This window comes from Zeus faber (genome assembly GCF_960531495.2).
Source record: "Zeus faber genome assembly, chromosome: 6".
Classification (NCBI taxonomy): Eukaryota; Metazoa; Chordata; class Actinopteri; order Zeiformes; family Zeidae; genus Zeus; species Zeus faber.
This window is the reverse complement of record NC_137201.1, coordinates 23984824-24010918: the sequence shown is the minus strand read 5'-3', so window position 1 is coordinate 24010918 and position 26095 is coordinate 23984824. Positions and strand designations below refer to the sequence as shown.

General features: G+C 44.6%; 1 protein-coding gene across 2 annotated transcripts in view; it reads left to right on the top strand.

Annotated features, from left to right (window-relative positions):
- The window catches only part of pparab (peroxisome proliferator-activated receptor alpha b), a 31303-nt gene extending 6389 nt beyond the window's left edge, over positions 1-24914 (top strand). Inside the window, exons 2-7 of one of the 2 annotated variants that reach the window (XM_080002137.1) lie at positions 6659-6913; positions 11440-11603; positions 13938-14076; positions 20587-20786; positions 23219-23672; positions 24267-24914. In XM_080002137.1, coding sequence (XP_079858263.1) covers positions 6667-6913; positions 11440-11603; positions 13938-14076; positions 20587-20786; positions 23219-23672; positions 24267-24511 — 1449 coding nt within the window. In that variant the 5' untranslated portion in view covers positions 6659-6666 and the 3' untranslated portion in view covers positions 24512-24914. Of the gene's footprint in view, positions 1-6658; positions 6914-11439; positions 11604-13937; positions 14077-15225; positions 15698-20586; positions 20787-23218; positions 23673-24266 lie in introns of those variants that run through there. The other variant, XM_080002136.1, reaches the window with a different exon arrangement.
- The last annotated feature ends 1181 nt before the right edge of the window (positions 24915-26095 follow it).

Below are 26095 nucleotides of genomic sequence, written 5' to 3'. Positions count from 1 at the left end.
TTGCCTTTTGTCACACTGCAAAGCATTTGTCAGTCATGTTTATGGGGATAAAGCTGATAGTTGTATGTATGCCGTTGGTTTGCGGAATAGTAAGATGACATTATAACAAACACGCAGAGGAGACTAAGCATAGTCACTTATTATTTTCTATTCCTCACAACAGCAATGTGTTTTTTTTTTTTAATTAAAGCAGACACCCCTCTTTAAAGTCTGAGAGGATTAGAGAATAACCAAATGGGGCACGGTACTAACTTTAATACTATATGTCCAATGACAAGAATTCTCTCAGCACCATCCCTGCACTTACAGTAATGTTTGATTTGCAGTCATCCCAAATCAAACCTCAGTGTGTACAGTCCCCTGGAATGTGTTACTGGTGGTCGGTGACACACTGCCCTTGTGCCACTGTTGCCAAAGGACCAAGGACATGGAAGCTATTCTTAAATGGACAGAATAGCTGGAGGAGGGGTAGTTATTTCTCTTCATCAAGCTGTTGCATTGATAGAAGATGACCTATTTGTTTTTATTTTTCCAGCAATATAGAAATAAATACTGAATTTCCCTCTGGGGATTAATAAAGATCTTATCTTATCTTCATTATATCAAAAATAAGGCTGTACAGTAAATAAAAGATAATGTAAATTCAGAAAACATAATGCAATGTAAGGTACTGCAATCTCCCAAGTGCAAGATGTAGAATGTTGCTAATAAAAGGTATTATGGTAACATTTAAAGCTGCCCCCGACTAAAGATTTTCCTAGTCGACTAGTAGTCGTCAGTTGAAGCCATTAGTCGACTACTCGTCGCACGTTTATGATATTAATTTAATCGTTGAAATATATATTTTTGGGGCATCAGAGAATTGATTGAGTTCCAGGGCTGAGAAAGAACATTACAACTAAAATTGTTAACACTGTTCTGTAACATTACAGATAGATACAAAACCTAATTAGCCGCCTTTTAAAATAGAAATGTAATTTCCAAGTGCTGCGCGCACAAAGCGAGCCGCCTGTCATCTCCACCGCCAAAAGCCATTCATCAAAAGCTGCATTTTTTTATGTTTTGTTTTTTTCCCCACGACCAACCGACCAATGGAAAAACTTGGTCAGCTAAGACGCTTCTCATCGACTAACGTTCAGTTGACTATTTGGGGGTAGCCCTTGTGGGGTTAGGAACCACCAATGCCAGTACAACTAACCCAGTTGCATGTTAGATAAAATTGCATATTGCATATTGCACCAAATTGAGCTTTGTCAAATTAAGTGTGAAAAATGTAACCATAACAATTATTTTATTTGATCTTCTTCCTTTTTTTTTTTTTATTGTGGCTTGCTATCCCGCACGCCACAAATTATTTGTAAGTACATGAGTGCAGTATGCTGCTGTGTATTGCTGCACCCTTTTATAACATCAACCAAGGATGGTCTAAAGCAGGATAATAATAAAAAAATAAAAATAAAAGTCAGATAAGGTAAGGCATATGATACAGCCAATGTAGGTTCATTCACACTGCTTATTGGCCTTGTTCAGACCTAGTTTATGTGACAGCACTTAAGGGATAGCACTTATTTTCCCACTCAGCAATGCACCCAGATACAGTACAGTTTGGATACAGTGCTGGGGAGTTCTCTCATAGGACACTGCATTTCAACTTCCTAACTTAATTTGAAATGCAGTGGTACTGGCACAAAATGAAGTTAGGACAATATTATATGCAAGTGATGCTCTGAGCAGCAACCAGAGCCAAATGGAGGAAGAGGGAGCAGTTGCCATTGGTTCATCTATAAACATGTCTGGTACACGCAAATAGCTGGCCAAAGGATCTCATCTGAGATTGCTCTAGGTCAAGGTTGCAATGCAGCTGTGTCATTTCTCCATATACCCCCACTGTCAACACAAAATCATTGGCTCCACTTGAACTTGGAAGCAAAAGACTATTCTTATTTTATTTCTGCTGAAGAACCGAATCTGGGTCTTCGAGACACTCATCTCTACCTTTCCTTGCTCGCATTCCCCCAGAGCCAAGCAGGGCAGGTTGTGGTCTGTTGTGGTTTATTAACAAATTGCTCCAGTATTGGTTGGTATGTGAAAGTTTATTTTGCAGCTTCAATCCATTGATCATCTATGCAAACTGCTCAAGGCAGGACCTTATTTTTGGCCAAAATGTAAATTAGAAGAAAGTAAATAATTTGCAAAATGATTGGGTTGAAATTTATGCCGTAATTGGAATTGTTTTTTGTTAATCCTCAGTCCTCTATGTCACGGTGTGCTATAAACTATGTCAGTGTTAATGGTCAAATCACAGGGTAACACAAAACGCTGTGTCAACTTGCACAGTTTGAATGGTTTTATAGGAAACAAGGTGAAGCTCAGGCCCCGCGACCCTCACATTGTGTAAACCTGTTGATTGTGACTTCATTATCATTTTTACACCCAACTAGCTGTCAAGTTCAAGACAAAGTCCCCAGAGATTTATGTAACTTTTAGTTTAATGTTTTATTTCTCAACTCAATGCACTAGTGTTGAGAGTTGAATTTGTACTTATAAAGCACTAGTCTGAAGTATAAAGTAACACTTATAAAGCACTAGTCTGACCCTCAACACGCACTAAATGAATCTATGACCCATGACATGAGAAACATAAGTCAGACCCGTTTTGAAATGGGAGAGGAATTACTTTTGTAAGTAGAGCAGACAACTACAGTAGATTGAATTACTAGTAAATTGAGTAAAGTGCTTCCTTAACGGGATACTTCTGCTTCCTCTGGCTTTCTTTTAGGCTTGCTTTGAACTGGTAATGCACCAGGCAAAGGGTTAAAAACTTTATATGTTAGAATGCTCTCTGCTGAATGAAAGTATTCAAAGAAATGGTGGACATATTTTAAAAGTATTGGGTTTGTTGTTTGTCTGCAATTAAGATGGTAGTGATTATATTGGTTACTACTTTTAGACAATGTATCTGATACAAGAAGGACTTAGGAGTCAATGAACTTGTCTTGAAAATAACTTCCTAATTGTGCCATTGTGTATTGTGTAATGCGTGTGTTAGAATTGTGCTGTCCTTCAGCCATAGGAGCAGGGTCAGCTAATGACCTGATATTAGTAGTTATCAACTGTGATTTTTCACAGGGATTGTCGTTTATGGACCAAAGCTAAAATTCTGTGTCCACCACTTCACTCCCTGAACTGCACTTTGGTCAATCTCACGACCAGTTATGGGGAGGCTGGTAATCGGCATACAGTGATAAGAGCCAATCTGGTGTTTGCTCTATGGGCATGGTTCAGGCTGGGGCTCATAAACCTACCTCTTCAAACAAATGGACAAGCGGTGCTGATGTACAGCCCCATCAGCCCATATCCATGAGACCACTGTCAGGCCCCCCGGGGCCCCCTTTCTTACAGGCCTGTTAACACTGAGACCAGGGTATAGAAGCGATTAAACATTAACCTGTGGTTTGCTCTCAAGCATATGCACTGAACTGTAGTCAAAGACCAAAGTTGTGTCGAAGATTTACATTGTTTTTGGAGGAACACGGTAGGGGAAATTACTCTTAGGTTAATATTCACCTGTCTTTCATTAAGATCACAATAGACTTAATATATCCACAATATTCAAAAAGATTTAACATGATTTTCATCATCATTTTGTTCTTTGCAATATATGCTTACTTGTGCATGAGCAACTTGCCAATGTGTTCAGTATTTTTTTCCACTGCTTGGTTGGACAAGCCCACACACACCTCTGTGTTCTTGGTATGTTGCCAGCCTTATCTAAGTGAGTGGTCCTGCTAGCACACACTTGACTGTTAGTTGTCTTCTTCCTCCAAGGGTTTGGAAAGTACTGACCTCATTTGGACGCCTCAGTGAGGCATTGACTACAGTTATACAGGCATTGTATAGAGTTTTTATCATCTAGGTGTTGCAAGGTGTCAAAGGATATAATGCCATGATCCCATGGAAGGATATCACTCAAAAGCATGGTCATTATCTTTAGTTGAAACATACAGACTTGTCATCTTAACAGATCTCAGTGATGTGAAGATTGCTATTTTCTGAATATCAGAGATGGTTGTGAATACTGTGCAAGCTTTGTGATGCTTTAACATCCTGGAATGCCATGTCTGTCAGTTACTGGAGCTCTAGCTTGACCTCTGCCTTAGCCCTGCTGACTGCTTTACAGGCTGTCTGTCTAATACACATCACTGCAGTGGGTGTGCGTATGGGGTTGGGATCTATATTCTATTCTCAGCCATAGTGTACATATCCAATAGACTCATGGATTACTTTTCCTCCATTCACACATTTGATCAATGTCGCTGACGTAGTAAAACCCGCTTCACCTATATCTGAAATGCACCTCAATGGAAGTAATTTCTGTCAACCATGCATTTCTTAACACGATATGTGTTGGAATTACCATGGCATTGTCATGGCGACCCCACAAGCTCTTGGCTAGAGGTCTTTTGTCAGTATGTTGGTGGGCAATGGGGGAGGGGGAGAGCAATCCCTTCCCCCTCTCTTCTTAACCCTAACCCTAGCGCACAAACATGTATGACCTTGCTTGTACTCTGCATGCTTGTGCGTGTGCGTGTGCGCGTGTGCGTGTGCGTGTGCGAGTGTGCGTGTGTGTGTGTGTGTGCACTGTGCTCGTCAGCGGACTTGGCTGAGCCGCCAAAAGAGAGGTCCATCTATGGGGACAAAGCCTTTGCGTTGCTGTAGAAACCTCTCTCTTTCTTCCTTCCTCTGCCCCTTACTACCACATTGCTGACAGGGACCATGTTGTGGAGCTGCTCTGACATTGCAGTAGGCTTTGGGCTGTGAAAGTTTGCGTATGCCCTGCGAAAAGCACAGATGACAACAAACAAGGTTAGCTTTGGCCAGCAGTTCACTTGCTGGTATTGTGGGTCAACTGCTCAGTGAAGAGGTTGTCTAATGTTATTCAAATAGCAAGTCAAGTGTGTTCAGGGTGTCTGTTTACACAATGCTCTGTCTTTCTTTGTTGGTCATAGACACTGTCCGCCTGAACTTTTTTTTTTATTTTTTATTTTTGTCTTTGCCTATATTTGATTTACATTATTTTGGCCAGGGACAGAATTCTCCTCCATTGCTAATAAGCCTATTTCATACACACATATGCACAGGAATAACCTACTCGGTTATAAGTTTGATCTCATAATATTTCCTCCTTCCAAACTCATACTTTAATAAGGTGGGATTAAAAGCCTCACTGACATACCAGCGCTCTACATTCACATTAGTACTTGCTGATTACCGCTTAATGAATGGTAATTCTCAATATTTTCAAATTAGTTAAGCGATAATGCAATCCCTTTGTTACTGTCATAAAAAACGGTCGCTGAGGGCATTGAGGACAGAAACCATTTTCTTAATCATGCAGTCCGTCATACTTCCAAATCAGCAGTTTCTACATGGAGGAAGAGACCTAAATTCCAAAAGCATTCATGTGGAAAGGTGTGGCATGGCAATGCAGTTGACAGCTGTTAGCGTATAGTTATGTATTAAGCTCAACCCCCATGTCAATGCTGTTGAGGCCTGATGAATGAAGCTTACCGATGGTTGACCTAGTTTAAATGATATATAAGGATGGAATATGCAGAGCTGACCGACAGGGTGGTTAATTCCCATGATCGACTGATCTAACTAAGCCAAGCCCACTTCTTAACATACCCTAGCACTGTGCTGTAGCCCGATCCTCACATGTGCAATTCAGCAAAATCTTGACCAGGTTCAACCCTGTGCCCTGCAGACTCTGGTGCCGAGCCCTGTCCCCCATCCAACCCTAGTCTGCACAACCCACTCCAGCCCCGGCCAACCCAGTGACCTCCATTTCCCCCACCTTCTCCCATTCAAGGTCTCTTTCTTGATATTCTTTCTCTTTGTCGTTATTTTTCTATTTATTTCTCTGCCATTATTTTGCTCTTTCTTTCTGCTGCCACTGGTTGTCTACCTGTCTCTCTTTCTCTCTCACTCTCTCTCTCTCTCTCTCTCTCTCTCTCTCTCTCTGCCCTGTTTTCCAGAGGTGGTGGAGGTAGGGTTTTTGGGGTAGGGTTACTGTTGCTGTATTTAGTAGTTTGGAGGAGTGGATGAGCCTCGGTTGTGTCATAAGATACTCTATGCGGTTTCTAGCCCATTGACCCACTACCTCACCATATTGGATCAGCAATAGCATAGGCTATTACCCTAATCAATCCAAAGCATACTTCCTCCTATGCCACTTTAAATACCACAGAGGTTTAATAATAGCAAATGAGAGATAGAGTAAATCTGAGAGGGGTACAGGGCAGAATCATTACAACTTTCTGTCATCACACCAGGAAATTTTGAAGTGGGGGCATGTTTTTTTATTAAATCTTATCACTTCGTCGTTTGTCGATCTTTCTGTCTGTCTCTCTATATGTGTATATGGGTGTATTACTGTCTTTTTCATTCTCTCCATCCTCTCTGTTCCCCTTCCTCTCCTCTCCTTTCCTCTCGGCAGTGGTACAGGTCTCATCTCATCTCATCTCAGAGTCCCCGAGCAAAATCAATGAATTAAGGAAGCCTTATTTGTAAAGCGCTGAGGGGCCATAGAGTCTAGATAAGCAGTATATAAATGCAGTTCAATTATCATTTACTCTCCTCTCACTTATCTCCCCAGTCTGATGCATGAGTGTGCTGGCATTCCCGTCCTCCGCTGTCATGGTCGACATGGAGAGCCCCTACCATCCCCCTTCGCCGCTGGAGGACTCGGTGCTGGGCAGCCCCCTGTGCGGCGACGATGACTTCATGGGCGGCATGGAGGAGCTGCAAGATATCTCCCAGTCCATCGACGACGACGCCCTCAGCTCATTTGGCGTCGCCGAGTACCCGTCCTCCAGTACCGGCTCCGGCTCCGAAAGTTCCACTGTCCTAGGTGAGGACAGTAGGAGGTTTGGACATTAATGGACTTTGGTGATTATATTATGGGGCTGAGGGTGAGGTTCTTCTCTGGGTTGCAGGAACGTTTCTGGGTCTCCAATTGCACTGTTCGGTCTGTCGTGTCAGATTGTTTGCAAATTGAATGGCGATATATCATAGCTGTAATTGTGATAATGCGTGGTCAGTGGTTGTGATTGGCCTTCTGAAGGGAGGTGAATATTTGGGTCCCAGAGCTGCTGTGGGTTCAGGTTCTTACCCAGCAGGTTGGATTTTTGACCCATCAGATCTGGACCCCTTCTCACTCATCCTGTTGTCCCAATGCCCTAATTTCCCCTGGCTGGTTGTACCTGTGAATGAAGAACTTGATTTCACACCAATCATTTAGTTGTTTCTAATAGTCCCAAGCTGCTCTGTGTTGCTTGGGACCATGTTGTTGTTGTTGGGAGAGCTGGAGCTTTCGCCCCACCCAGACCCATAATCCTGCATTTGCTCCGACTCAGAGCAGTCAAACATTACAGCTTGTTTAAACTTTGACCTCAGTCTACAGTGAAAAGCAAGAAGTCTGCTCATGGTGTTAGGATTTGACTGACCTGTAAAGCATGGCCTTGGGCTACAGCCCTCCAAATTTCTCGACCATAGCATTTTTCGCCTCAATACCTCTCTGTCTTCCCACCTGCATCTTCTCGTCAGTCTCAACATGGTTTTTTTTAAACTCCCACCTCTCTTTTTCTTCCTAATCGATTCCTTCTCCTCACCCCAAATCCAAAGAGGAATTCATACATTAATTAGTCACTAAGCACCACAGGGCAGGAAACATCCACTTGTCTCTCTGTTTGGTTGCCATTAAGAAGTCACATGGAAGCCCATAACATTTGTCTAACTAACAATGTTATGCAACCAGTGTAGAATCCTCGAATGGTCAAGCATGGCAACCATTTTAGGAAGGAATAGAGGCTGTAAATGGGATGGGTGCTATCCCATTCACATGAAAGCATGGACAAAAAAAGAGTAAAGAAAGCTGGTAAAGGAGGGCATCATGGAAACCAGCAATGATGTCATGGCAAACGTTGTGGAGTAGCTGTTTAGAATTTCTCCTTGTTTCTAAGTGTTAACAGTGTCCTGAGGGTGAGCGGCAGAGTAGAAGAAGGATATATGCAGTACTAGCATAGTTTTCATGGCTACACTTAGAGTCAAGGTATGTGCACTCGAGCCGTGCAAGTTCACGGCCCAAGCAACTGCCAAATGCTTATCCCTGTTTTGGCAACCCCCACCCAACCCGTGTGGGTTGACTTAATGCCGCTATTTTGTAGGGTTTTGTCTTTGTGAAAATACACCCTGTCGCATCCCTGAAGTTGGATTCGGGGTGGACAAATCATCCAGCAGTAATGCTGCATGCATAATGCCTATTCTGTTTCAATGTTGAGGTGCATGTGATACACAGCTGGCAAGCTAATATGTTTATATAAATAGTTTGTGTGTTTATGATGGAATAAAACGATATAATTACATCTGACTGTGAGCTTGTGGAGCCAAAGAGGCCAAACAGAGCTAATGTTCCAGTGGTCATCTATCTGTTAGATAGGAAAGCACAGGCTTATTGCACAGGCTTATTTCTTGTTTACTTTTTGTGGGAAAGGTTTGCAAACATTCTAATAGAAAATCCTGATATAACTACATTCAGATATAGCACTTTAAACTGGCTTGCACTTACCATTGCCATCTCTTACCCCACTTCCATTATTTCTACCTCCGACTGTGATTTATTTTATTTTATTATCATTTTGCACCAATTTAGCAAAATAAATTCTTGATTTATTCTACTGTAAGTGAAAACTTCCTGGCAGTGGTATGAAGGTTAGAGCCGGCTCATTAATTGAATCAAAAGCAGGATCATGAAAACTGAATGGTTAACTTTAGATCATCAAACTATTGTCTGTGGGTAACTTTGTGTCAGTTTTTTTTATTATTATAGGTTTGATTTCCAAATAAAACTGTGCACAGAGTAGTCAAATAAACGACTAAAGATTTGTATTAATACATGTTACTGTATTAATAATGCTATCTTCTTTCATTGTTCCATGGTCCAGTTCTGACACTCATGTGTCCATTATAGGCGCTTTCAGCAGTGGACAGGTGTCAACATGGGCACTCTGACCGGTCTGTGGCTACGCAACCCCATGCGCAGCAAGCTGCAAAGCACTGTGTGTTCTGACACCTTTCTATCATAGCAGCATTAACTGTTTCAGCAATTTGTGCTGCAGTATCTCTTCTGTGGGTTGGAGCAGACAAACTAGACTTCGCTCCCCACGCGCTCCCCATGCGCTCCCCATGCGCTCCCCACACACTCCCCACATGCTCCCCACACGCTCCCCATGCATCAGTGTATAAACACTGTATAAACACCAATCAGCCACAACATTAAAACCACTGACAGGTGAAGTGTAAAACATTGCTCATGTGGTTCCAAAGGAACCTGTCAAGGGGTGGGATATATTAGGCAGTAAGTGAACAGTCACTTCTTGAAGTTGATGTGTTGGAAGCAGGAAAAATGGTAAAGCGTAAGGATCTGAGCCACTTTGACAACGACCAAATTGTGATGGCGAGACGACTGGGTCAGAGCATTTTCAAAATGGTGTGTTCCGAATATGCAGTGGTTAGTACCTACCAATAGTGGTCCAAGGAAGAACAACCAGTGAACTGGCGACAGGGTCATGGGCACCCATATGCTCATTGATGCACGTGGGAAGCAAAGTCTAGCCCGTCGAGTCTGATCCCACAGAAGAGATACTGTAGCACAAAATGCTGAAAAGGTTAATTCTGGTTATGATAGAAAGGTGTCAGAACACACAGTGCATCGCAGCTTGCTGCGTATGGGGCTGTGTAGCCACAGACCGGTGCCTATGCTGACCCCTGTCCACCGCCGGAAGTGCTTGAAAGGGCAAGTGAGCATCAGAACTGGACCATGGAGCAATGGAAGAAGGTGGCCTGGTCTGATGAATCAAGTTTTCTTCTACATCATGTGGATGGGCGGGGTTAGGGTCCGATCCGACAGAGCGTGGGATGTGCTGGAACAACAAGCCCGATCCATGGGAGCCCCACCTCTCACCTTACAGGATTTAAAGGATCTTCTGCTAACGTCTTGGTGCCAGATACCATAGGACACCTTCAGAGGTCTTGTGGAGTCCATGTCCCGATGGGTCAGAGCTGTTTTGGTGGCATGAGGGGGAGCCACACAATATTAGGGGTTATTAGTGGGGGTTTTAATCTTGTGGCTCATCGGTGTATCTACATACATATATGAGGGTTGTGGCTATGTGAACTATCTGATGTCTTGTTTTTGGATAGTGGTCAAACTGCATTAATGGAAGGAAAGGACCATCGGAATGCAAATGAAACAGCACTACCATGTTTCAAGTAGTTTCTTATCATGTGCATTACAGTACAGCAGGTGTCACAGTAGCAATGGAATGCTGGCTCCTTGTGCTATTTCAACAAGCAGAGAGTAGGTTAGAATAAGTAATGTGTTTTACAAGTTTAAAATGGTCTAGTAAAAGAGTCAATTACAAAATGTACAAAAAACACAAACTAACAGGGTCAGGGACTATACACTACAAAATATATAGGACTAAATATAAAATAAGATTACATATTTGGAATAAACAGGCGATAATTATGATGACAAATGTTTAATAATGTTCAATAAAGTTTTCCAGCAAAAGTGCAGTTTTAATGTGCAATGTAAAGCTGAGATAATGAGGGTTAGAGGGCATAGTTGAGTGTAGAGGTCGATTTTTCCTGCAGCTTTGAGTGCGGAGGTCCTTCTTCCTGCAGCTCTGGGTGGAGAGGTTGTTCTTCCTACACTGCTGGGTGTAGAGTTTATTCCTCCTGCAGCTCTGGCTATGGAGGTCCTTCTCTCTACAGCTCTGGGTGTGGAGGTCATTCTTCCTGCAGCTCGGGGTGTGGAGGTCATTCTTCCTGCAGCTCTGGGTGTGGAGGTCCTTCTTCCTGCAGCTCTGGGTGTAGAGGTCCTACTTCCTGCAGTGCTGGGTGTAGAGGTCCTGCACAGCGGTCAGCTCAGTTTTTGTTGAAACTGGTGGTCGAGAGCGGTGCAGCGACCACACCACACTTCCAGTCAGGATACACAAAGGGTATACCTCTAACCATCATTGCTTACAGATTACGTGGTTGGAAAACACTACAGGGAAGAAATCTGTCAAGAGGATAATTAAAAATGTTTTTAGCCACCGGAACTAATAGAATGTCTCTGAGCAGTAGCAGTGGCGATAGATCACAATGTAACTCTGAGAATGGCCCTAAAATCCCCCCAAACGTATTGAGGAGAAAATAATATTCTAAATTAAAGTTAATTCATTTAAGTTTGTGTTTTTTATTCTGTTTACAAAATTGCTTTGTGCCAGGCTTTATTCCTTTATTATGCAGACATACTTGGTGAAACATCACTTGCTGATTCTGGTTTGGATTCTGACACGTTTGTTGTCCTATGTGCATGTGTTTCTCTAGATGCGCTGACCCCGGCATCGAGTCCATCCTCGGGTGTTTATGGTGTGGTGGCAGGTCAAGAAGAGTTCACATCCCCAGCCTCGTCCCTCCATCTGGAATGCCGGGTGTGTGCTGACCGTGCTTCAGGGTACCACTACGGAGTCCACGCCTGTGAGGGCTGCAAGGTAATTTTGGGGAGTTGTGTGAAGTCTCATGGAGTCCTATGTAGATGCAGAAGGGCAAATTTGGGCCTTGTGGGGATTGAAGGCTAACCCATGTGAAGGTTTTGTTTGGGAACAGACAGTTGAGCTGCTGTGTTTACTGTGTTTCTGACTTGGCCTGAGTCCACCTCCTTCAGTTGGTATATCTGTCAGCACCCTCTTCACAGGCACACATGTAGATGCATGCAAGCACAGACAAGATAAGAAGCAGAAGCAGCCCGTAATCTACAGGTTAGCAATTCTCAGAAAAGGCAAGGAAAAAACATGGTAATAACTGGATCATGCTAGGCCAGAGGCATCGTATTGTCTCGTGATTCAGGATGACTCTGAAAAACCGTATTGCTACGGCCTCGGCCATCGCACAAGACAAAGCAGTCTTTTTTTTTATTTTTTTTATTATTAACGACGGGTTAATTCTTAACTGGTCGTGTTGAACAAAAACCTCAGACCGTGATTTTGTAAGGAGCACTGGGGGGTCAAAGGAGTGCACGCCAGTGCGTGTGTGTTCATGCTTGTTAATAAATGTGTATTTGAGCCGTGTGTCAACTTTTGTGCAGCCGTTAGACTGGCGTTTTGTTTTCTGTAAATTGGCTTACACTGTTCTGAAGGGAGAAGGGAGAATGTTTAAAAAATTTATTTATATTGGCTGTGATCTTTTTTGGTCAGCCAAGACACTGTCTGAGTGTAAGCATCTCAAAAAAACATACTAACACCACCACTACGTCTGACGGCAGATGTAATGGAGCTGCGGAACATCCTTATAAGACAAGCACGTTACAAAAAATGTGGACACAAATATCTGTTTTTGTGTGTGTGTGGGTGTACATATACATGTTTGTTATATATATATATATGTGTCTTTTTGCGTGTATGCATTTGCCATGTCGTCCTGCAGGCCTCGGAAGGTAATATATTGTATTGTATAATTGTACTTGTATTCTTGCATCAGTGGAAATCTCCCCACAGCGGGAAGGAGTCTTTTTAGTCAGAGTAGAACATATCATAGTCCTGATAACGTATCTTAATAGGTAGAACACACCTTTTTGGCTGTTGTCGGGCAAGGCTGCGCCCTACATTAAGGCTGTAAAACCTCACTTCAAGGATGGCTTAATATTAACCAGAAAGAGGTTGAAACTTGCATATGTACACCAGCATGGAGCCACATGTCCAGAGAGCCACACATGTATTCAGGCATTACGTAGAGGCAGATATGGAAGTGTGGCCTTCAATCATTAATCAAGCACAGTTGCACATATATGTATGAGTCGGGGAATGTGGGTAGTCTGCTGTAAATAGCACCTCTTCTTCCCACTGAGGAAACTGCGTCCGTTTGTTTTACATCAGGATGTACAGTGAAATACAACGCAAATGGTCAATCAGTTTAACCAATACCAGTATCAACCAATACCAACACAAATTCCTGCATGGTTACTTCACACGCTGATCGAAGGGGTTCTGATGTAATCCAGGTATGAAAAGCATTCCTGTGCCCAAACTACAGCACACTCCAACAAACCCACATTTATGTACGTTTTTGCCCTCACGTTGTTTGGAAGGAAGTCTTTCACATAGCTGGTCACCAGGAGTCCTCGCGCACGGCCCATTTGGCCTGCGCTGGAACGCTACCTTGGAGTCATTTCACCCAGCTGCAGTTGTGCATGTTGGTTGGTGAGAGTGACTGAGAGCCCCTTGACTCCACCATATATCATCTGTGCATCTGTTGGGGTTTGTGTTTTGTTCGCCTTTTTGTGTATTCTGGCACATTTGAACGCGATTTATTGAGAAAATCCCAGTTTGCTATTAGGCTGACTCACTGTATTCTTAAGCAATTCCCCAGTCCATTACCTCCCTAAAGCTCATTTAAGGCACTCGGTCCATCGCAAGGTTTTATGGTCAGATATTGCACTCTGTCGAGGTTGCGCAAACTTGAAATTAATTGTGAAAGGGATAAGCGTTCATACCTGATTGTGTCACACTGCGCTGATATGGGAGCGATTGTGTTTCTAGAGGCTTGTGAGTTGGTTAATAGAAGCTTCTAGATTCTGCCTGGATTGCTTGCATAATAAGTGGATGTGGTTATGTAAGACTAATCTATGCGATTTCAAATTTATTGGCTTTAAAATGTTCAGAGAGACTTTTAATCAGCCCTGTGATGTGCTAATGTTAACGTTTCAATTTGCGTCACCATGCTCATTAGGTTCTGCAATGTAAAACTTGAAATTATTTTATAAAAATATATATCTTTATCTTTCTGTTTTGTTTTATGTTTGTTCTTTTTGTTGTTTGCTGTTCTTCTAGGGATTTTTTCGGAGAACCATCCGTCTGAAGCTCGAGTACGACAAGTGCGAGCGCCACTGCAAGATTCAAAAGAAAAATCGCAATAAGTGCCAATACTGCCGCTTCCAGAAGTGCCTGTCAGTGGGCATGTCCCACAATGGTGAGACACGCACGCACACACGCACACATGCACACACAATGAAAAAAAGATACAGGATACTTATCGTGTAAATAGACACCTCAAATGTATAAGAAAAAAGGAGTGCTGTACACAATCTCTCTCTCTCTCTCTCTCTCTCTCTCTCTCTCTCTCTCTCTCTCTCTCTCTCTCTCTCTCTTTTTCTATCCCTCTATTTAATATAAAAAAGATTGATTGTTGGGTGCCAGTGAGATAGATAGCTGATGATGCGCAGGCTGTGATACAGCTGTGGGCTTTTTACATTTTAAGAAGTTGTTGAATTGTTTCAGCGTTTAGACTTGTGTATTTCCCTTTTTCCAAAGTGGTCGTATTGTATTTCCTTAACTAAACCCGCTGACCCTTTAAGTGTGTGTGTGTGTGTGTGTGTGTGTGTGTGTGTGTGTGTGTGTGTGTGTGTGTGTGTGTGTGTGTGTGTGTGTGTGTGTGTGTGTGTGTGTGTGTGTGCTTGTGTGTGTGTGTGTGTGTGTGTGTGTGCACGCTTGTGTGTTCATGTATAGGTGTGTTTGTGTATAATCCTAGGAGCCGGTCATGTGGTTTCCATGCTATGTTTGTTCAAGGTTATGGTACAAAAAGATTGATCATCTGAATCTAGTGGCCAGCGTGGAACGGTCTTCGAGATAGACAGATAAGAATTTCCCATACAGAATTGGTTACCTACTGGACTACTTGTGCAAATTAACACTTTTCACTTGAAAGTGTTTCCAAAAATGTGTCTTAACATCTTTATTTTAACTGAATTGTGTGACTTTTAACTCATTTGGCACCTCCGTCTGTTTGGCTTTTGCTTGAGATCCCAGTCAGCCGTCTGGAAAAAAAACTCAGATCTTAGAGCATTAAACCCAGTAACCTTTTTTCTAAGATTTCAACTTCACTGACCATTATCTAACTTGTAATATTGGAACGCTGCGGTCAAAGTCTACGATTAAATGCTGTTTACTTGTTCGCTCTGTGTAAACATACAACATTGCACATTTGTCCAAGGTCAATATCTCGATGGATCCAACATACAACAATATCATTTGGGGGTGACGTGATTGTGTCTTGTGTGTCTTTCTGTCGGTCAGCGGGATCAAAAAGGTCAGTATAATTGGTAGGTTTACATAGCGACTATGTACATAAGTGAACATTGCGTCCTGAACAAGGACTGGGGGGGGGGGGGGTGAAAGTGGATAACCATATACTAGATCAATGTTTCATAAACTTTTTTTAGTAGTGTACCCCCTCTAAGATCTATCTTCAGCTGGGTCCCCCCTTCACTCGAGCTGGGAGGGGGAAAAATGAAATTAACATAAATGATGTATGTGTGTGTGTGTCATATGTGTTTTTTTAAACATTATATATAACATATTTTTTTACATATTTGTTTTTCATTTTCGGAGTACCCCCTGCAGTACCCCTGCAGTACCCCTAGGGGTACGAGCGCCCCCATTTGAGAAACACTGGACTAGACGACCCAATCTGCCGAACAGGAGGTTGATCGGGAGGCTAGAGAGTGTTCTCCAACCAGAGCAACCTGGTTCAATGTGCTCAGATGATGGCGAGGTGTCCAAGGTGCCTTTAAGCAAGTGTCGGATTCCCACAGGTTAGCTCCATAGGTGCTGTTTTGCAGCCCAATTTGCACTCAAACATCCAAGACAAGGGCAAAGTTTCCCAAAGTGATGATTCACGTAGGAGGAAGCGCAGAATAGCACGGAGGTCCCACGCCGCTGAAGGGCTCAAGCCTCCATTTCAGACGCAATGTGAGTCCAGGAGTGATGCTCAGCAGTAGTATTTCCGTCAACAGCATTTCCTCTTACGGAACCTGTTTTGGGTTTCATAGGCCCAAATGTAACCATAGAAGTGGCGGAAGGACATTGGAGAGGGGGCTGGGAAAACTGATCCTGAAAAGCCTTCGGGTGTAGCAGAGCTCTGGACGGTCGTTCTGCTTGAATCGGAAGTTTCTCTATATCTCTATTCAATGATTGTGTTCAATCAATTGCCATCGATTTCACAGCTAGAGTGTCATGTGGCAATGAAAGCTTATCCAAAATGCTTCCGTTGTTTGTCTCAAAGTAACATTTCCTGACATTTATTGTCACGTCTCGTCAAAAGCCAGTCTTTCAGTGGCTATAGCAGTATATTCAGAAAGCACAGCCAGTGCTAACCGCTCATCTACGTCTAATTCCTCCTTCAACCCAGGCCTTACTAAAATCTTGGTTCCCTTCAACACTTTACTATCGAGAAACTAACTAAGTCATAACTCCGTGCTGCAGCTTCTCACTGCTAAAATTGTCCAATGGGGCAAAGTCTGAAGCCGTAAAAAAAATTAAATATCTGTGGCAAATGCGGGTTAATCTGGGGTCAGCGGGCTACAGCTAAAGCTTCCCTGCTCTGACTCGGCCGATCAGCCTGTTGCCGCTGATTGGTCTGAGTCAGCTGGGGGAGTTTTCTTATGTGTTGTTTGTCTTGCAGTAAGGAGGGCACGGTGCAGGACACCCTGCGGTCCAGATCGCGAAAACTGACTCTTGATTCATTATTGACGACTTTATGTTCATGGTTTGGCCAGCGAGCCTTTTTCTTCAGGCGTTTCATAATAAAACTTCAGCTGTGTCGGCACCTCACTGCCACTCAGTCGCTGTCTCCTTCCCTGAACCCATGTGTGTGGACGGAACCGTCTACAAGTGCTAGTGTGGCAGTTTCGCCTCCCATGCGCCACCCAAATGGCGTGTCATTGTACCTCTGGCACAATAACACAGAAGACGGGGTTGTAGACACCAGTGTAATGTAGACAGTGGGCCAGTTAGAATTAGCCCAGAGCAGATAGACATGTCATAACACGGGCTCCTCTCCTGAGTGTGTGTGTGGGGATGGCGGTTTTACCTGTTTGCTCGCTAGACCAACCAACGAGCAACAGGTATCCAGCCACTCTGATCCTGGATCGGTCAATTACCGAGATCCAGCTCAGGTGTGGCTGTTCAAACCACACCACCCCACCACAATATCCTTTTCGAAAATTAACTTAAAAAAAACCATTGCAATATATAGTTTAGACAGTTTTATATGTTATACCTGAAAAAATGGTTGCAAAACCTGCATTTTTTCAGGCTCTTATCATCTCTTTTCCACTTCCACAAATCAGCTTTTTTGCGTACCTTGGTGCGAATGGAAGAGACAGGAATTTGCGATGCTTCCCACTGGCAACCTAGTAGCAACATTACACTTTGGAATGTACACTAAAATAAGACCAGGCCACCTTCTTCCATTGCTCAGTGGTCCAGTTGTGACGCTCACGTGTCCATTGTAGGTGCTTTCTGTGGTGGACAGGGGTCAGCATTGACACTCTGACCAGTCCCATACTCTGGAAGCTGTGATGCACTGTGTGTTCTGACACCTTTCTATCATAGCAGCATTAACTTTTCAACAATTTGTGCTAATGTAGCTCTTCTGTTGGATCGGACCAGACGGGTTAGACTTCGCTCCTAATGTCCATCAATGAGCCTTGGGCGCCCATGACCCTGTCACCGGTTCACCGGTTGTCCTTTCTTCGACCACCTTTGGTAGGTACACGGTTTGGCTAGCGAGCCTTTTTGTTCAAGTGTTTTATAATAAAACTCCAGCCGTGCCGGCACCTCACTGCCACTCAGTCTCCGTCTCCTTCCCTGAACCCATGTGTGTGGACGGAACCATCTACAAGTGCCAGTGTGGCAGTTTCACCTCCCATGCGCCACCCAAATGGCGTGTTCAGGGACCTCCGGCACAATCACAGAAGACGGGGTTGTAGACACCAGTTTATTGTAGACAGTGGGCCAGTTGGAATTAGCCCAGAGCAGATAGACATGTGTCATAACACGGGCTCCTCTCCTGAGTGTGTGTGTGGGGATGGCGGTTTTACCTGTTTGCTCGCTAGACCAACCAACGAGCAACAGGTATCCAGCCACTCTGATCCTGGATCCATTAATTACTGAGATCCAGGTCAGGTGTGGCTGCTCAAACCACACCACCCCACCACAATATCCTTTTTGAAAATGACCTTAAAAAAAAACCTTGCAATATATAGTTTAGACTGTTTTATATGTTATACCTGAAAAAATGGTTGCAAAACCTGCATTTTGTCAGGCTCTTATCATCTCTTTTCCACTTCCACAAATCAGCTTTTTTGCCTACCTTGGTGCGAATGGAAGAGACAGGAATTTGCGATGCTTCCCACTGGCAACCTGGTAGCAACATTACACTTTGGAATGTACACTAAAATAAAACATATAAGATTATAATTTTTTTTCAATATTTATTTTTAACAACTTCAGACTTTGTACCATTTGACTGTATTAAAGCTCAGTGGGAAGTTGCAGCAGAGTGGTAAGTTTCTCTGTAGTAAAGCATTCAGGGAGGTTTTGCTATAAACAGTTATAAATGATGGAAACCAACATTTTAGGCCAGGGTTGAAGAACATATACACAGTCTCAGGGCATCCTCTTAGTGCATCATTTCAAACAGACATCGTTCTCAACATCAAAACGGTGTTAACTGTTGCACCCCCCCCCCCCCCCCCCCCCCTAACACCCCAGACTCATCCCCCAATCCTGGGATTTAGGTGGTTTCCTAATGCTGGGCTTAGCATCACTCACTTCCTCTCTTCCTAATTAGACTTGGCTCCTTCCCATAAATCCATCATCGGGCTTTACCTGCTTTATATATAAGTCACCCGCTTTGTGATCAGATATTTCATTGGCCCTCGTACTGTGTGTGAGGCAGGTATCTTCCAAAAGTGTCCCGTTCACTGCACCTGGATTTTTTCTTCAATTCTGAGTTTTGGAACAAGTCCAATACTTACACTTTCACTACTGTCCCATTAATGCCCAAAGACTGTTGCAGTCGGGTTATTGGAGAACTCTGTGTACATACAATATGTAATTAGGTATACACCACTCAACCACAACCTTAAAACGACTGAGAGGTGAAATGAATAACATTGATCATCACGTTTCAGTGGAAGCTGTCAAGTGGTGGGATATATTAGGCAACAAGTGAACAGTCAGTTCTTGAAGTTGATGTGTTGGAAGCAGGAAAAATGGGCAAGCGTGAGGATCTGAGCCACTTTGACAAGGACCAAATTGTGTTGGCTAGACGACTGGATCAGAGCATCTCCAAAACGACAGGTCTTGTGGGGTGTTCCCGGTATGCAGTGGTTAGTACCTACCAAAAGTGGTCCAAGGAAGGACAACCGGTGAACTGGTGACAGGGTCATGGGCGCCCAAGGCTTATTGATGCACATTTTGAAGCGAAGTCTAACGCGTCTAGTCCGATTCAACAGAAGAGCTACTGTAGCACAAATTGCTGAAAAAGTTAATGCTGCTATGATAGAAAGGTGTCAGAACACACAGTGCATCACAGCTTGCTGAGTATGAGACTGGTCAGATGTCAATGCTGACCCCTGTCCACCACAGAAAGCACCTACAATGGACACGTGAGCGTCACAACTGGACCATGGAGCAATGGAGGAAGGTGGCCTGGTCTGGTGAATCACATTTTCTTCTACATCATGTGGAAGGCTGGGTACGTGTGCATCCATTCCTTGGGAAAGAGATGGCACCAGGATGCACTATGGGGAAGAAGGAAAGCCAGTGGAGGCAGTGTGATGCTCTGGGAAATGTTCTGCTGGGAAACCGTGGGTCCTGGCATTCATGTGGATGTTAGTTTGATACGTACCACCTACCTCAACATTGTTGCAGACCAAGTACACCCCTTCATGTCATCTGCCATTTGGTATTTTCTGATGGCAGTGGCCTCTTTCAGCAGGATAATCCACCCTGCCACACACATTGTTCAGGAATGGTTGAACATGAGTTCAAGGTGTTGACTTGGCCTCAAAATTCCCCAGTTCTGAATCCGTTCGGGAATCTGTGGGATGTGCTGGAACAACAAGCCCGATCCCTGAGGGTAACCACCTCGCAACTTCCAGGACTTAAAGGATCTGCTGCTAACGTCTTGGTGCCAGATACCACAGGACACCTTCAGCGGTCTTGTGGAGTCCATGCCTCAACCGCTCAGAGCTGTTTTGGCGGCACGAGAGGGACCTACACAATAGTAGGCAGGTGGTTTTAATGTCATGGCTGATCTGTGTATGTGCACACATCCTTTGGGGCTCCAGCTTGTAACACGCTATGCTGATCTGGAGAGGTTTAAAATCAGTTTAAATCTAATCTCATTAGTCAGTTAAGCTCAGGCTGTCTGAGTGATGCCCGACACCGTCTGCACCAAAACACCACACAGCGATCTGCTCCATTCAGCACTGGTTTACCGCTGCTCTACGGCTTTCAAAGCCAACAGCTAATTTTTCTCATTCCTCACACGTCTTTAAAAAACATCTTTATTGTTAAAGTCAGAATTAACCCCAAAAACTGTATGTGTTGGTTTAACGCGTTTGCCATTACAGATTCATCTAGCGTTTCTCAAGCAGATTCTGTATGAATAATTCTCTCTGATTCTCTGCAGCCATCCGTTTTGGTCGGATGCCCCAGTCGGAGAAGCTAAAGTTGAAGGCTGAAATGGTGACGGGGGACAGAGAGGTGGAGGACCCCCAGGTAGCGGACCAGAAGACCCTGGCCAAGCAGATCTACGAGGCCTACCTGAAGAACTTCAACATGAACAAAAGCAAGGCCCGAACCATCCTCACCGGCAAGACCAGCACGCCGGTATGTGGAGTTAAGAGTAGTGGTTTTGGGGTTGATTTCTAGTGCAATTACAGAACACCCAGTTTTTTTGGGGATAGTTTATCTATCTTTCCCAGATTCAGGCAAGAAGGTCAACACCCAATTTCATCCCAGTGTCCAGTGCCGAGGTATTAATGGGCTGCATGCTAATCAAGTTAGCTCAGTGCAAGGCTGCAGATTGGGTCAACTAGACAAGCTCTGTAAGATTTCAAAAGCTGATTTTATTTAACCGATACATCAGACACAGCTACATTCTGAGCTATTTTTGACGCATAACCAACTGGAGGATCCCTTCAACGTTGTGTTGACACACAAGTTTCTAAGTGATTCCTTCCCGTTGGGGTTCATTCAGATGACATTCTGGAGAATTGCACAACCATATTTGTCCTTGTGTCTCAATATGACCTGGCAGCCACTAACACGGAGCAAGCGCGCTGCCAGCCAGCGACCGAAATAACTTGCTCAATCAATAATGCAAGCCAACAGACAGGCTGCACAAGGAAACATCTGTTACAAGCCGAAATTTTATAAGGACCCTTTGTAAGAGTCCCCTCTCTACCCCCACTCCCCACTTGTCTCATTAGAAAATATATTCCCTCTGTAGCCTTGATTTTCTGTAATATTTGTTTTATTTTCATTGTGAAGAAGGGGTTGGGGTCATAGAATTCAATCAAATTTCATGGCTTGCAGGGTGTAGGTGTGAGGCGTGTCAGTGAGGAAAGGTCAGTCAGAGAGCGGGTCCAGGTTCAGACTCAGACCTGGACCCGGACCCGGGTCCCGGGGAGCCGCCTGTCGTAAAGCAGCCCTTTGGCGGTCACGAGCACATTGTTTCATCCGCCCTCAGTCTTGCATTGCGCTCGTGGTGTCACCGTGGTTGTCAACAGCTGTGAGGCGGCGAGACAGAGTTTTTTGTTTTACTGACGCCTTGTGCACGTGCGTGAAACAGAAGTCCGGGCTCGAGACGTACCGGTACCCGAGACCTTGAGACACGAGCCGACCCCAACGTGTTCTGCCAAATATCAAACTGGAACCTAACCACACACACGCGCACACGCGGACACACACACACACACACACACACACACACACACACACACACACACACACACACACACACACACACACACACACACACACACACACACACACACACACACACACACACACACACACACACGGTGCAATATGTTCTGTGCCCTAATGTCATGGAAGCCTACACCACTGCGCAAATATGCATTAATTTGATCCTACTTGGCATCCTTATCATCTGCTGCAGGAGGGTGTTTTTGATTTGCATGTGTTATTGAACACTAGAACCCCCTCCTGCACAGCTTGAGCGCAGCAGAGCAGTATGATCATTTAATGAAAATGTTCTACGTGTCAACATGCCTGACGCGCCTCATTTCGGTGAATTCATCGCCGCAGTTTGGACAAAAGGCCGGAGCAGACGCCACCACGCTTTGGTATCCATCCCCCAGACAGCTCGGGTTTTATTGTGAAAGAGTAGATATGTGCCCGTTATTAAAGTCGGGATTAATCATTTTTGTTTTTCGAGGCGTCTCGTGCTTCATGAACTTCCTTTTTTTTCCCCTTTGCTCGTTTTAATAACTGACAACCGACCATCTTTTTAATTAAGCAGGAGAGCAACGAAAAGCTACAGAGCGTCCTCATACCAGCCTAGCTAAAGCGAGGGCTCACCTGGATCAACCTCGGTGCTTACAGGATATCGTGTTTTTTGCATTTTGTTATGAACAGATAGGTTGTTTTTTTTTTTTTCAGTCGCGTGTCTGATGTTGCTGGACGTGATGCATTTGCACTCACCCTTTCCTAAAGTGCCGCATGCGAAGGACGGTGACATCAAGCAACTGCAAACGGTTTTAATAGAGCCGTTGTTTAATAAGAGTGTGCCAACGGGCTCGCAGGAAATCCAATTAGATTCCAATGTATTCCTTGACTTTTCTTTTACATCACCACCAATCCATTAGCGACACCTCACTCGTCCTCCATCTTTTCAATCTGCTCATATTACTGGGGAAAAAAATTATTTAACCTCCAGCGCTTTGGATCTTAATACACAACTCTCAAACATTGGAGTGTTTGCAAGTACCGGGGAGGGAGAGTTTGCAGTGGATTATTTCATCAGGGAAAGCTACTTTAACTGTGTCAACAAGGGTGCTGCCGCCTGTCTCGCCGCGTCAATTAAGAAGCTGTTTAAACATGTTCGCGAATGGGACTTTTTGTGGCGGGGCGTGAAGGGGCGGCTGATTCCAGCAGAGCTTTCTTTACCTGCTCCTCTTCTGGGTACAGACTGTTCCTGTTCTTCCCTCCCTGGTCTCGCCCTCACAGGTGCATCTGCTCACCCTCTTTTCATTTCTTTTTTTTTCGTCTCCTCCCTCCCTCCGTCCCCCCCGCAGCCGTTTGTCATCCACGACATGGAGACGCTCCAGCTGGCGGAGCGGACGCTGGTGGCCAAGATGGTGGGAGCGGCAGGGGGGCCGAAGGACCGGGAGGCGGAGGTCCGGATCTTCCACTGCTGCCAGTGCACGTCGGTGGAGACGGTCACCGAGCTCACTGAGTTTGCCAAGTCGGTGCCGGGCTTCTCGGGCCTGGACCTCAACGACCAGGTGACGCTGCTGAAGTACGGCGTGTACGAGGCACTCTTCGCCATGCTGGCCTCCTGCATGAACAAGGACGGGCTGCTGGTGGCGTACGGCTCGGGCTTCATCACCCGCGAGTTCCTCAAGAGCCTGCGGCGGCCGTTCAGCGACATGATGGAGCCCAAGTTCCAGTTTGCCATGAAGTTCAACGCTCTGGAGCTGGATGACAGCGATTTGGCGCTGTTTGTGGCGGCCATCATCTGCTGTGGAGGTGAAGACATGGGGGAAAAGATTATCCTGAGTCAGAACCTGTTCATTTGTCCAAGTACATTTCTCAGGAGGTATAGCGGGTCGTCTCGTAATCGGAAGATCGCCAGTTCGATCCCCAGCCACTCCTGTTTCCTTGAGCAAGACACTTAACCCCTGAACTGCTCCTCCCCCGCTCCTGAATACGTCAGATACTAGGATGTGAAATAATTTTCCCCATAGGGATTAATAAAGTATACAAAATTTGTTGTAAATAAAAAAAAATAATCATCATAATAATAAAGAAAAAATAACAATAATTAATCAAAACAAAGGAGAAATGTGTTGGTGCACTGCTGTAAAGACAGTCAAAGAACAAATTTTAAATTAATATACAGAATACACAAAACCCAATACTACACACAAGATACACTATCCTGGATATATTAAAATATGCTAATTCCACGTTATTCCCATCAGAATAAATAACATAATCAGAAATAGGTTCACTGACAAAGGATGTTCAGCTACACAAGGAGGTTAACATTCCCTGCACTCAGTTTTGCATTTGGAGTGACGGATTCTCAATCAAATAATTATTTTTCCTCTTTGCCCTCAGACCGCCCGGGGCTGGTGAACATGGTGCACATCGAGCGGATGCAGGAGCACATCGTGCAGGTCCTGCGGCTCCACCTGCTGACCAACCACCCGGACGACGCCTTCCTCTTCCCCAAGCTGCTGCAGAAACTGGCTGACCTGCGGCAGCTGGTCACCGAGCACGCTCAGCTGGTGCAGGAGATCAAAAAGACAGAGGACACCTCGCTCCACCCGCTCCTACAGGAGATCTACAGAGACATGTACTGAGGGGCGAGAGGGGCTTCACCCTCCTCCTCCTCCTCCTCCTCTTCCTCCTCCTACGAAGAAGGACAGATGGACGGAGGAGGTGTTCTCCATAAGCTAAAGGTTGAACCACTTCAGATGTGAGCCCGGGTTCACGTTGAAACCAGAGACGGTTGTGTTAGGTCTCCGCTCCGTCCCGCCGACCTCCATGGACGGGACGAGTGGTGCATGTAAAGAGGTGGTGTATAGCTGATTGAGATCCCGTTTAGACCCAATCTAATGAAGCATGCGGACGAAAAAAAACTCAAACGCTCATTTGAATTCAAAAGTATCCGAGGCGCCCGTCCTTGGTTTGAAAATTGACGTTAATACCCGACCGCGATCAATGCCCGAAAATGAGGAGAGAAAAAGAACTCGACAGAAACGCCACTCCAGCGGGACGCTACAAGTCCAAGATATATATATATATATATATATATATATATATATATATATATATATATATATATATATATATCTTTTTTTTTTTTTTTTTAACCAAACTCAGCGAGAAAAACAGCCATATGTACGTAGGTCTGCAGCGATCGACACCCAAGTGAATTCAGCGCCAGCAGCAAAGTTGGAACACAAGTGCAAGGATTCCAGAAGGCAGCTTCTCCTGTTGGCTGCGCCCTGTTGATGATGTCATCAGATCCCAGTCCGCCAGTCGCCTGCCACTGCGCTGATGGTTAACTGCTCCTTACGCAACCTGTCAACCACCAGTACATCAAGAGCCTGGACTTTGGGATCTCAAAATTAAAGGAGGCGTTTGTTTTTTTTTGTTGTTTTTTTTTTTGCTCTTTAGGCCATATTTTATCTGTAACAATGATCCATATTGTGTTTGTTTTTTTTCTCTCTTGCGTCCACCAAGACCAAACTTGAACGTACATTTTTATTCACTCGGGACTTAAAAATCGGTTCAACCAACGACGCTACTTCCGTCATCGCAGCAGTCCCCCGCCGCTTTCGAAAAAAAAAAAAGACAAATAAAAAAAAACGTTGCTCAGAATAAATCCCGAAATGAGCAGGAGGCTTGAGGTCGCTCGGGACTCAGCGACTCCACAGCGCACCTCAATGCAAAGGTGAAGCGGGACGCAGGCACCACCGGCGGGGCACTCGATCTTTGTTTTCTTTGTATCCCGGCACGCGAGCCGCCGGCCTCAGGCTGGACCGCAACGCAACCTCAGAAACACCCCGCCCGGGAAATCATTTGTGTTCTCTCACTCTGTCCACGCACCCCGGGTATTAACATACATCTGTTATCCATTTTTAAAGGACCGTACCGGTGTCAAATTGAGTTTTAAGCCCCTTTCCCCCCCAGTCGGCAACACCCGCTTCACACTAACCCCCTGGCTGTTTTCCCCGACGACGCCTCCCATTTTTAGATTGTTATTATTTTTTTAGTTTTTATTTTTTTGGACAACTTTCAACGATATAGCGAGAACTTAAACGTACAACGATCCCCCCGCTCCCCGTCGACGATTGCGGCCACGCGTCGTTTTTCCTCGGCCTCGGGCGCAACTTGACACCGTTTCCCGCTCCTTTTAAGTATCGCTGTCAGTCGCGGCT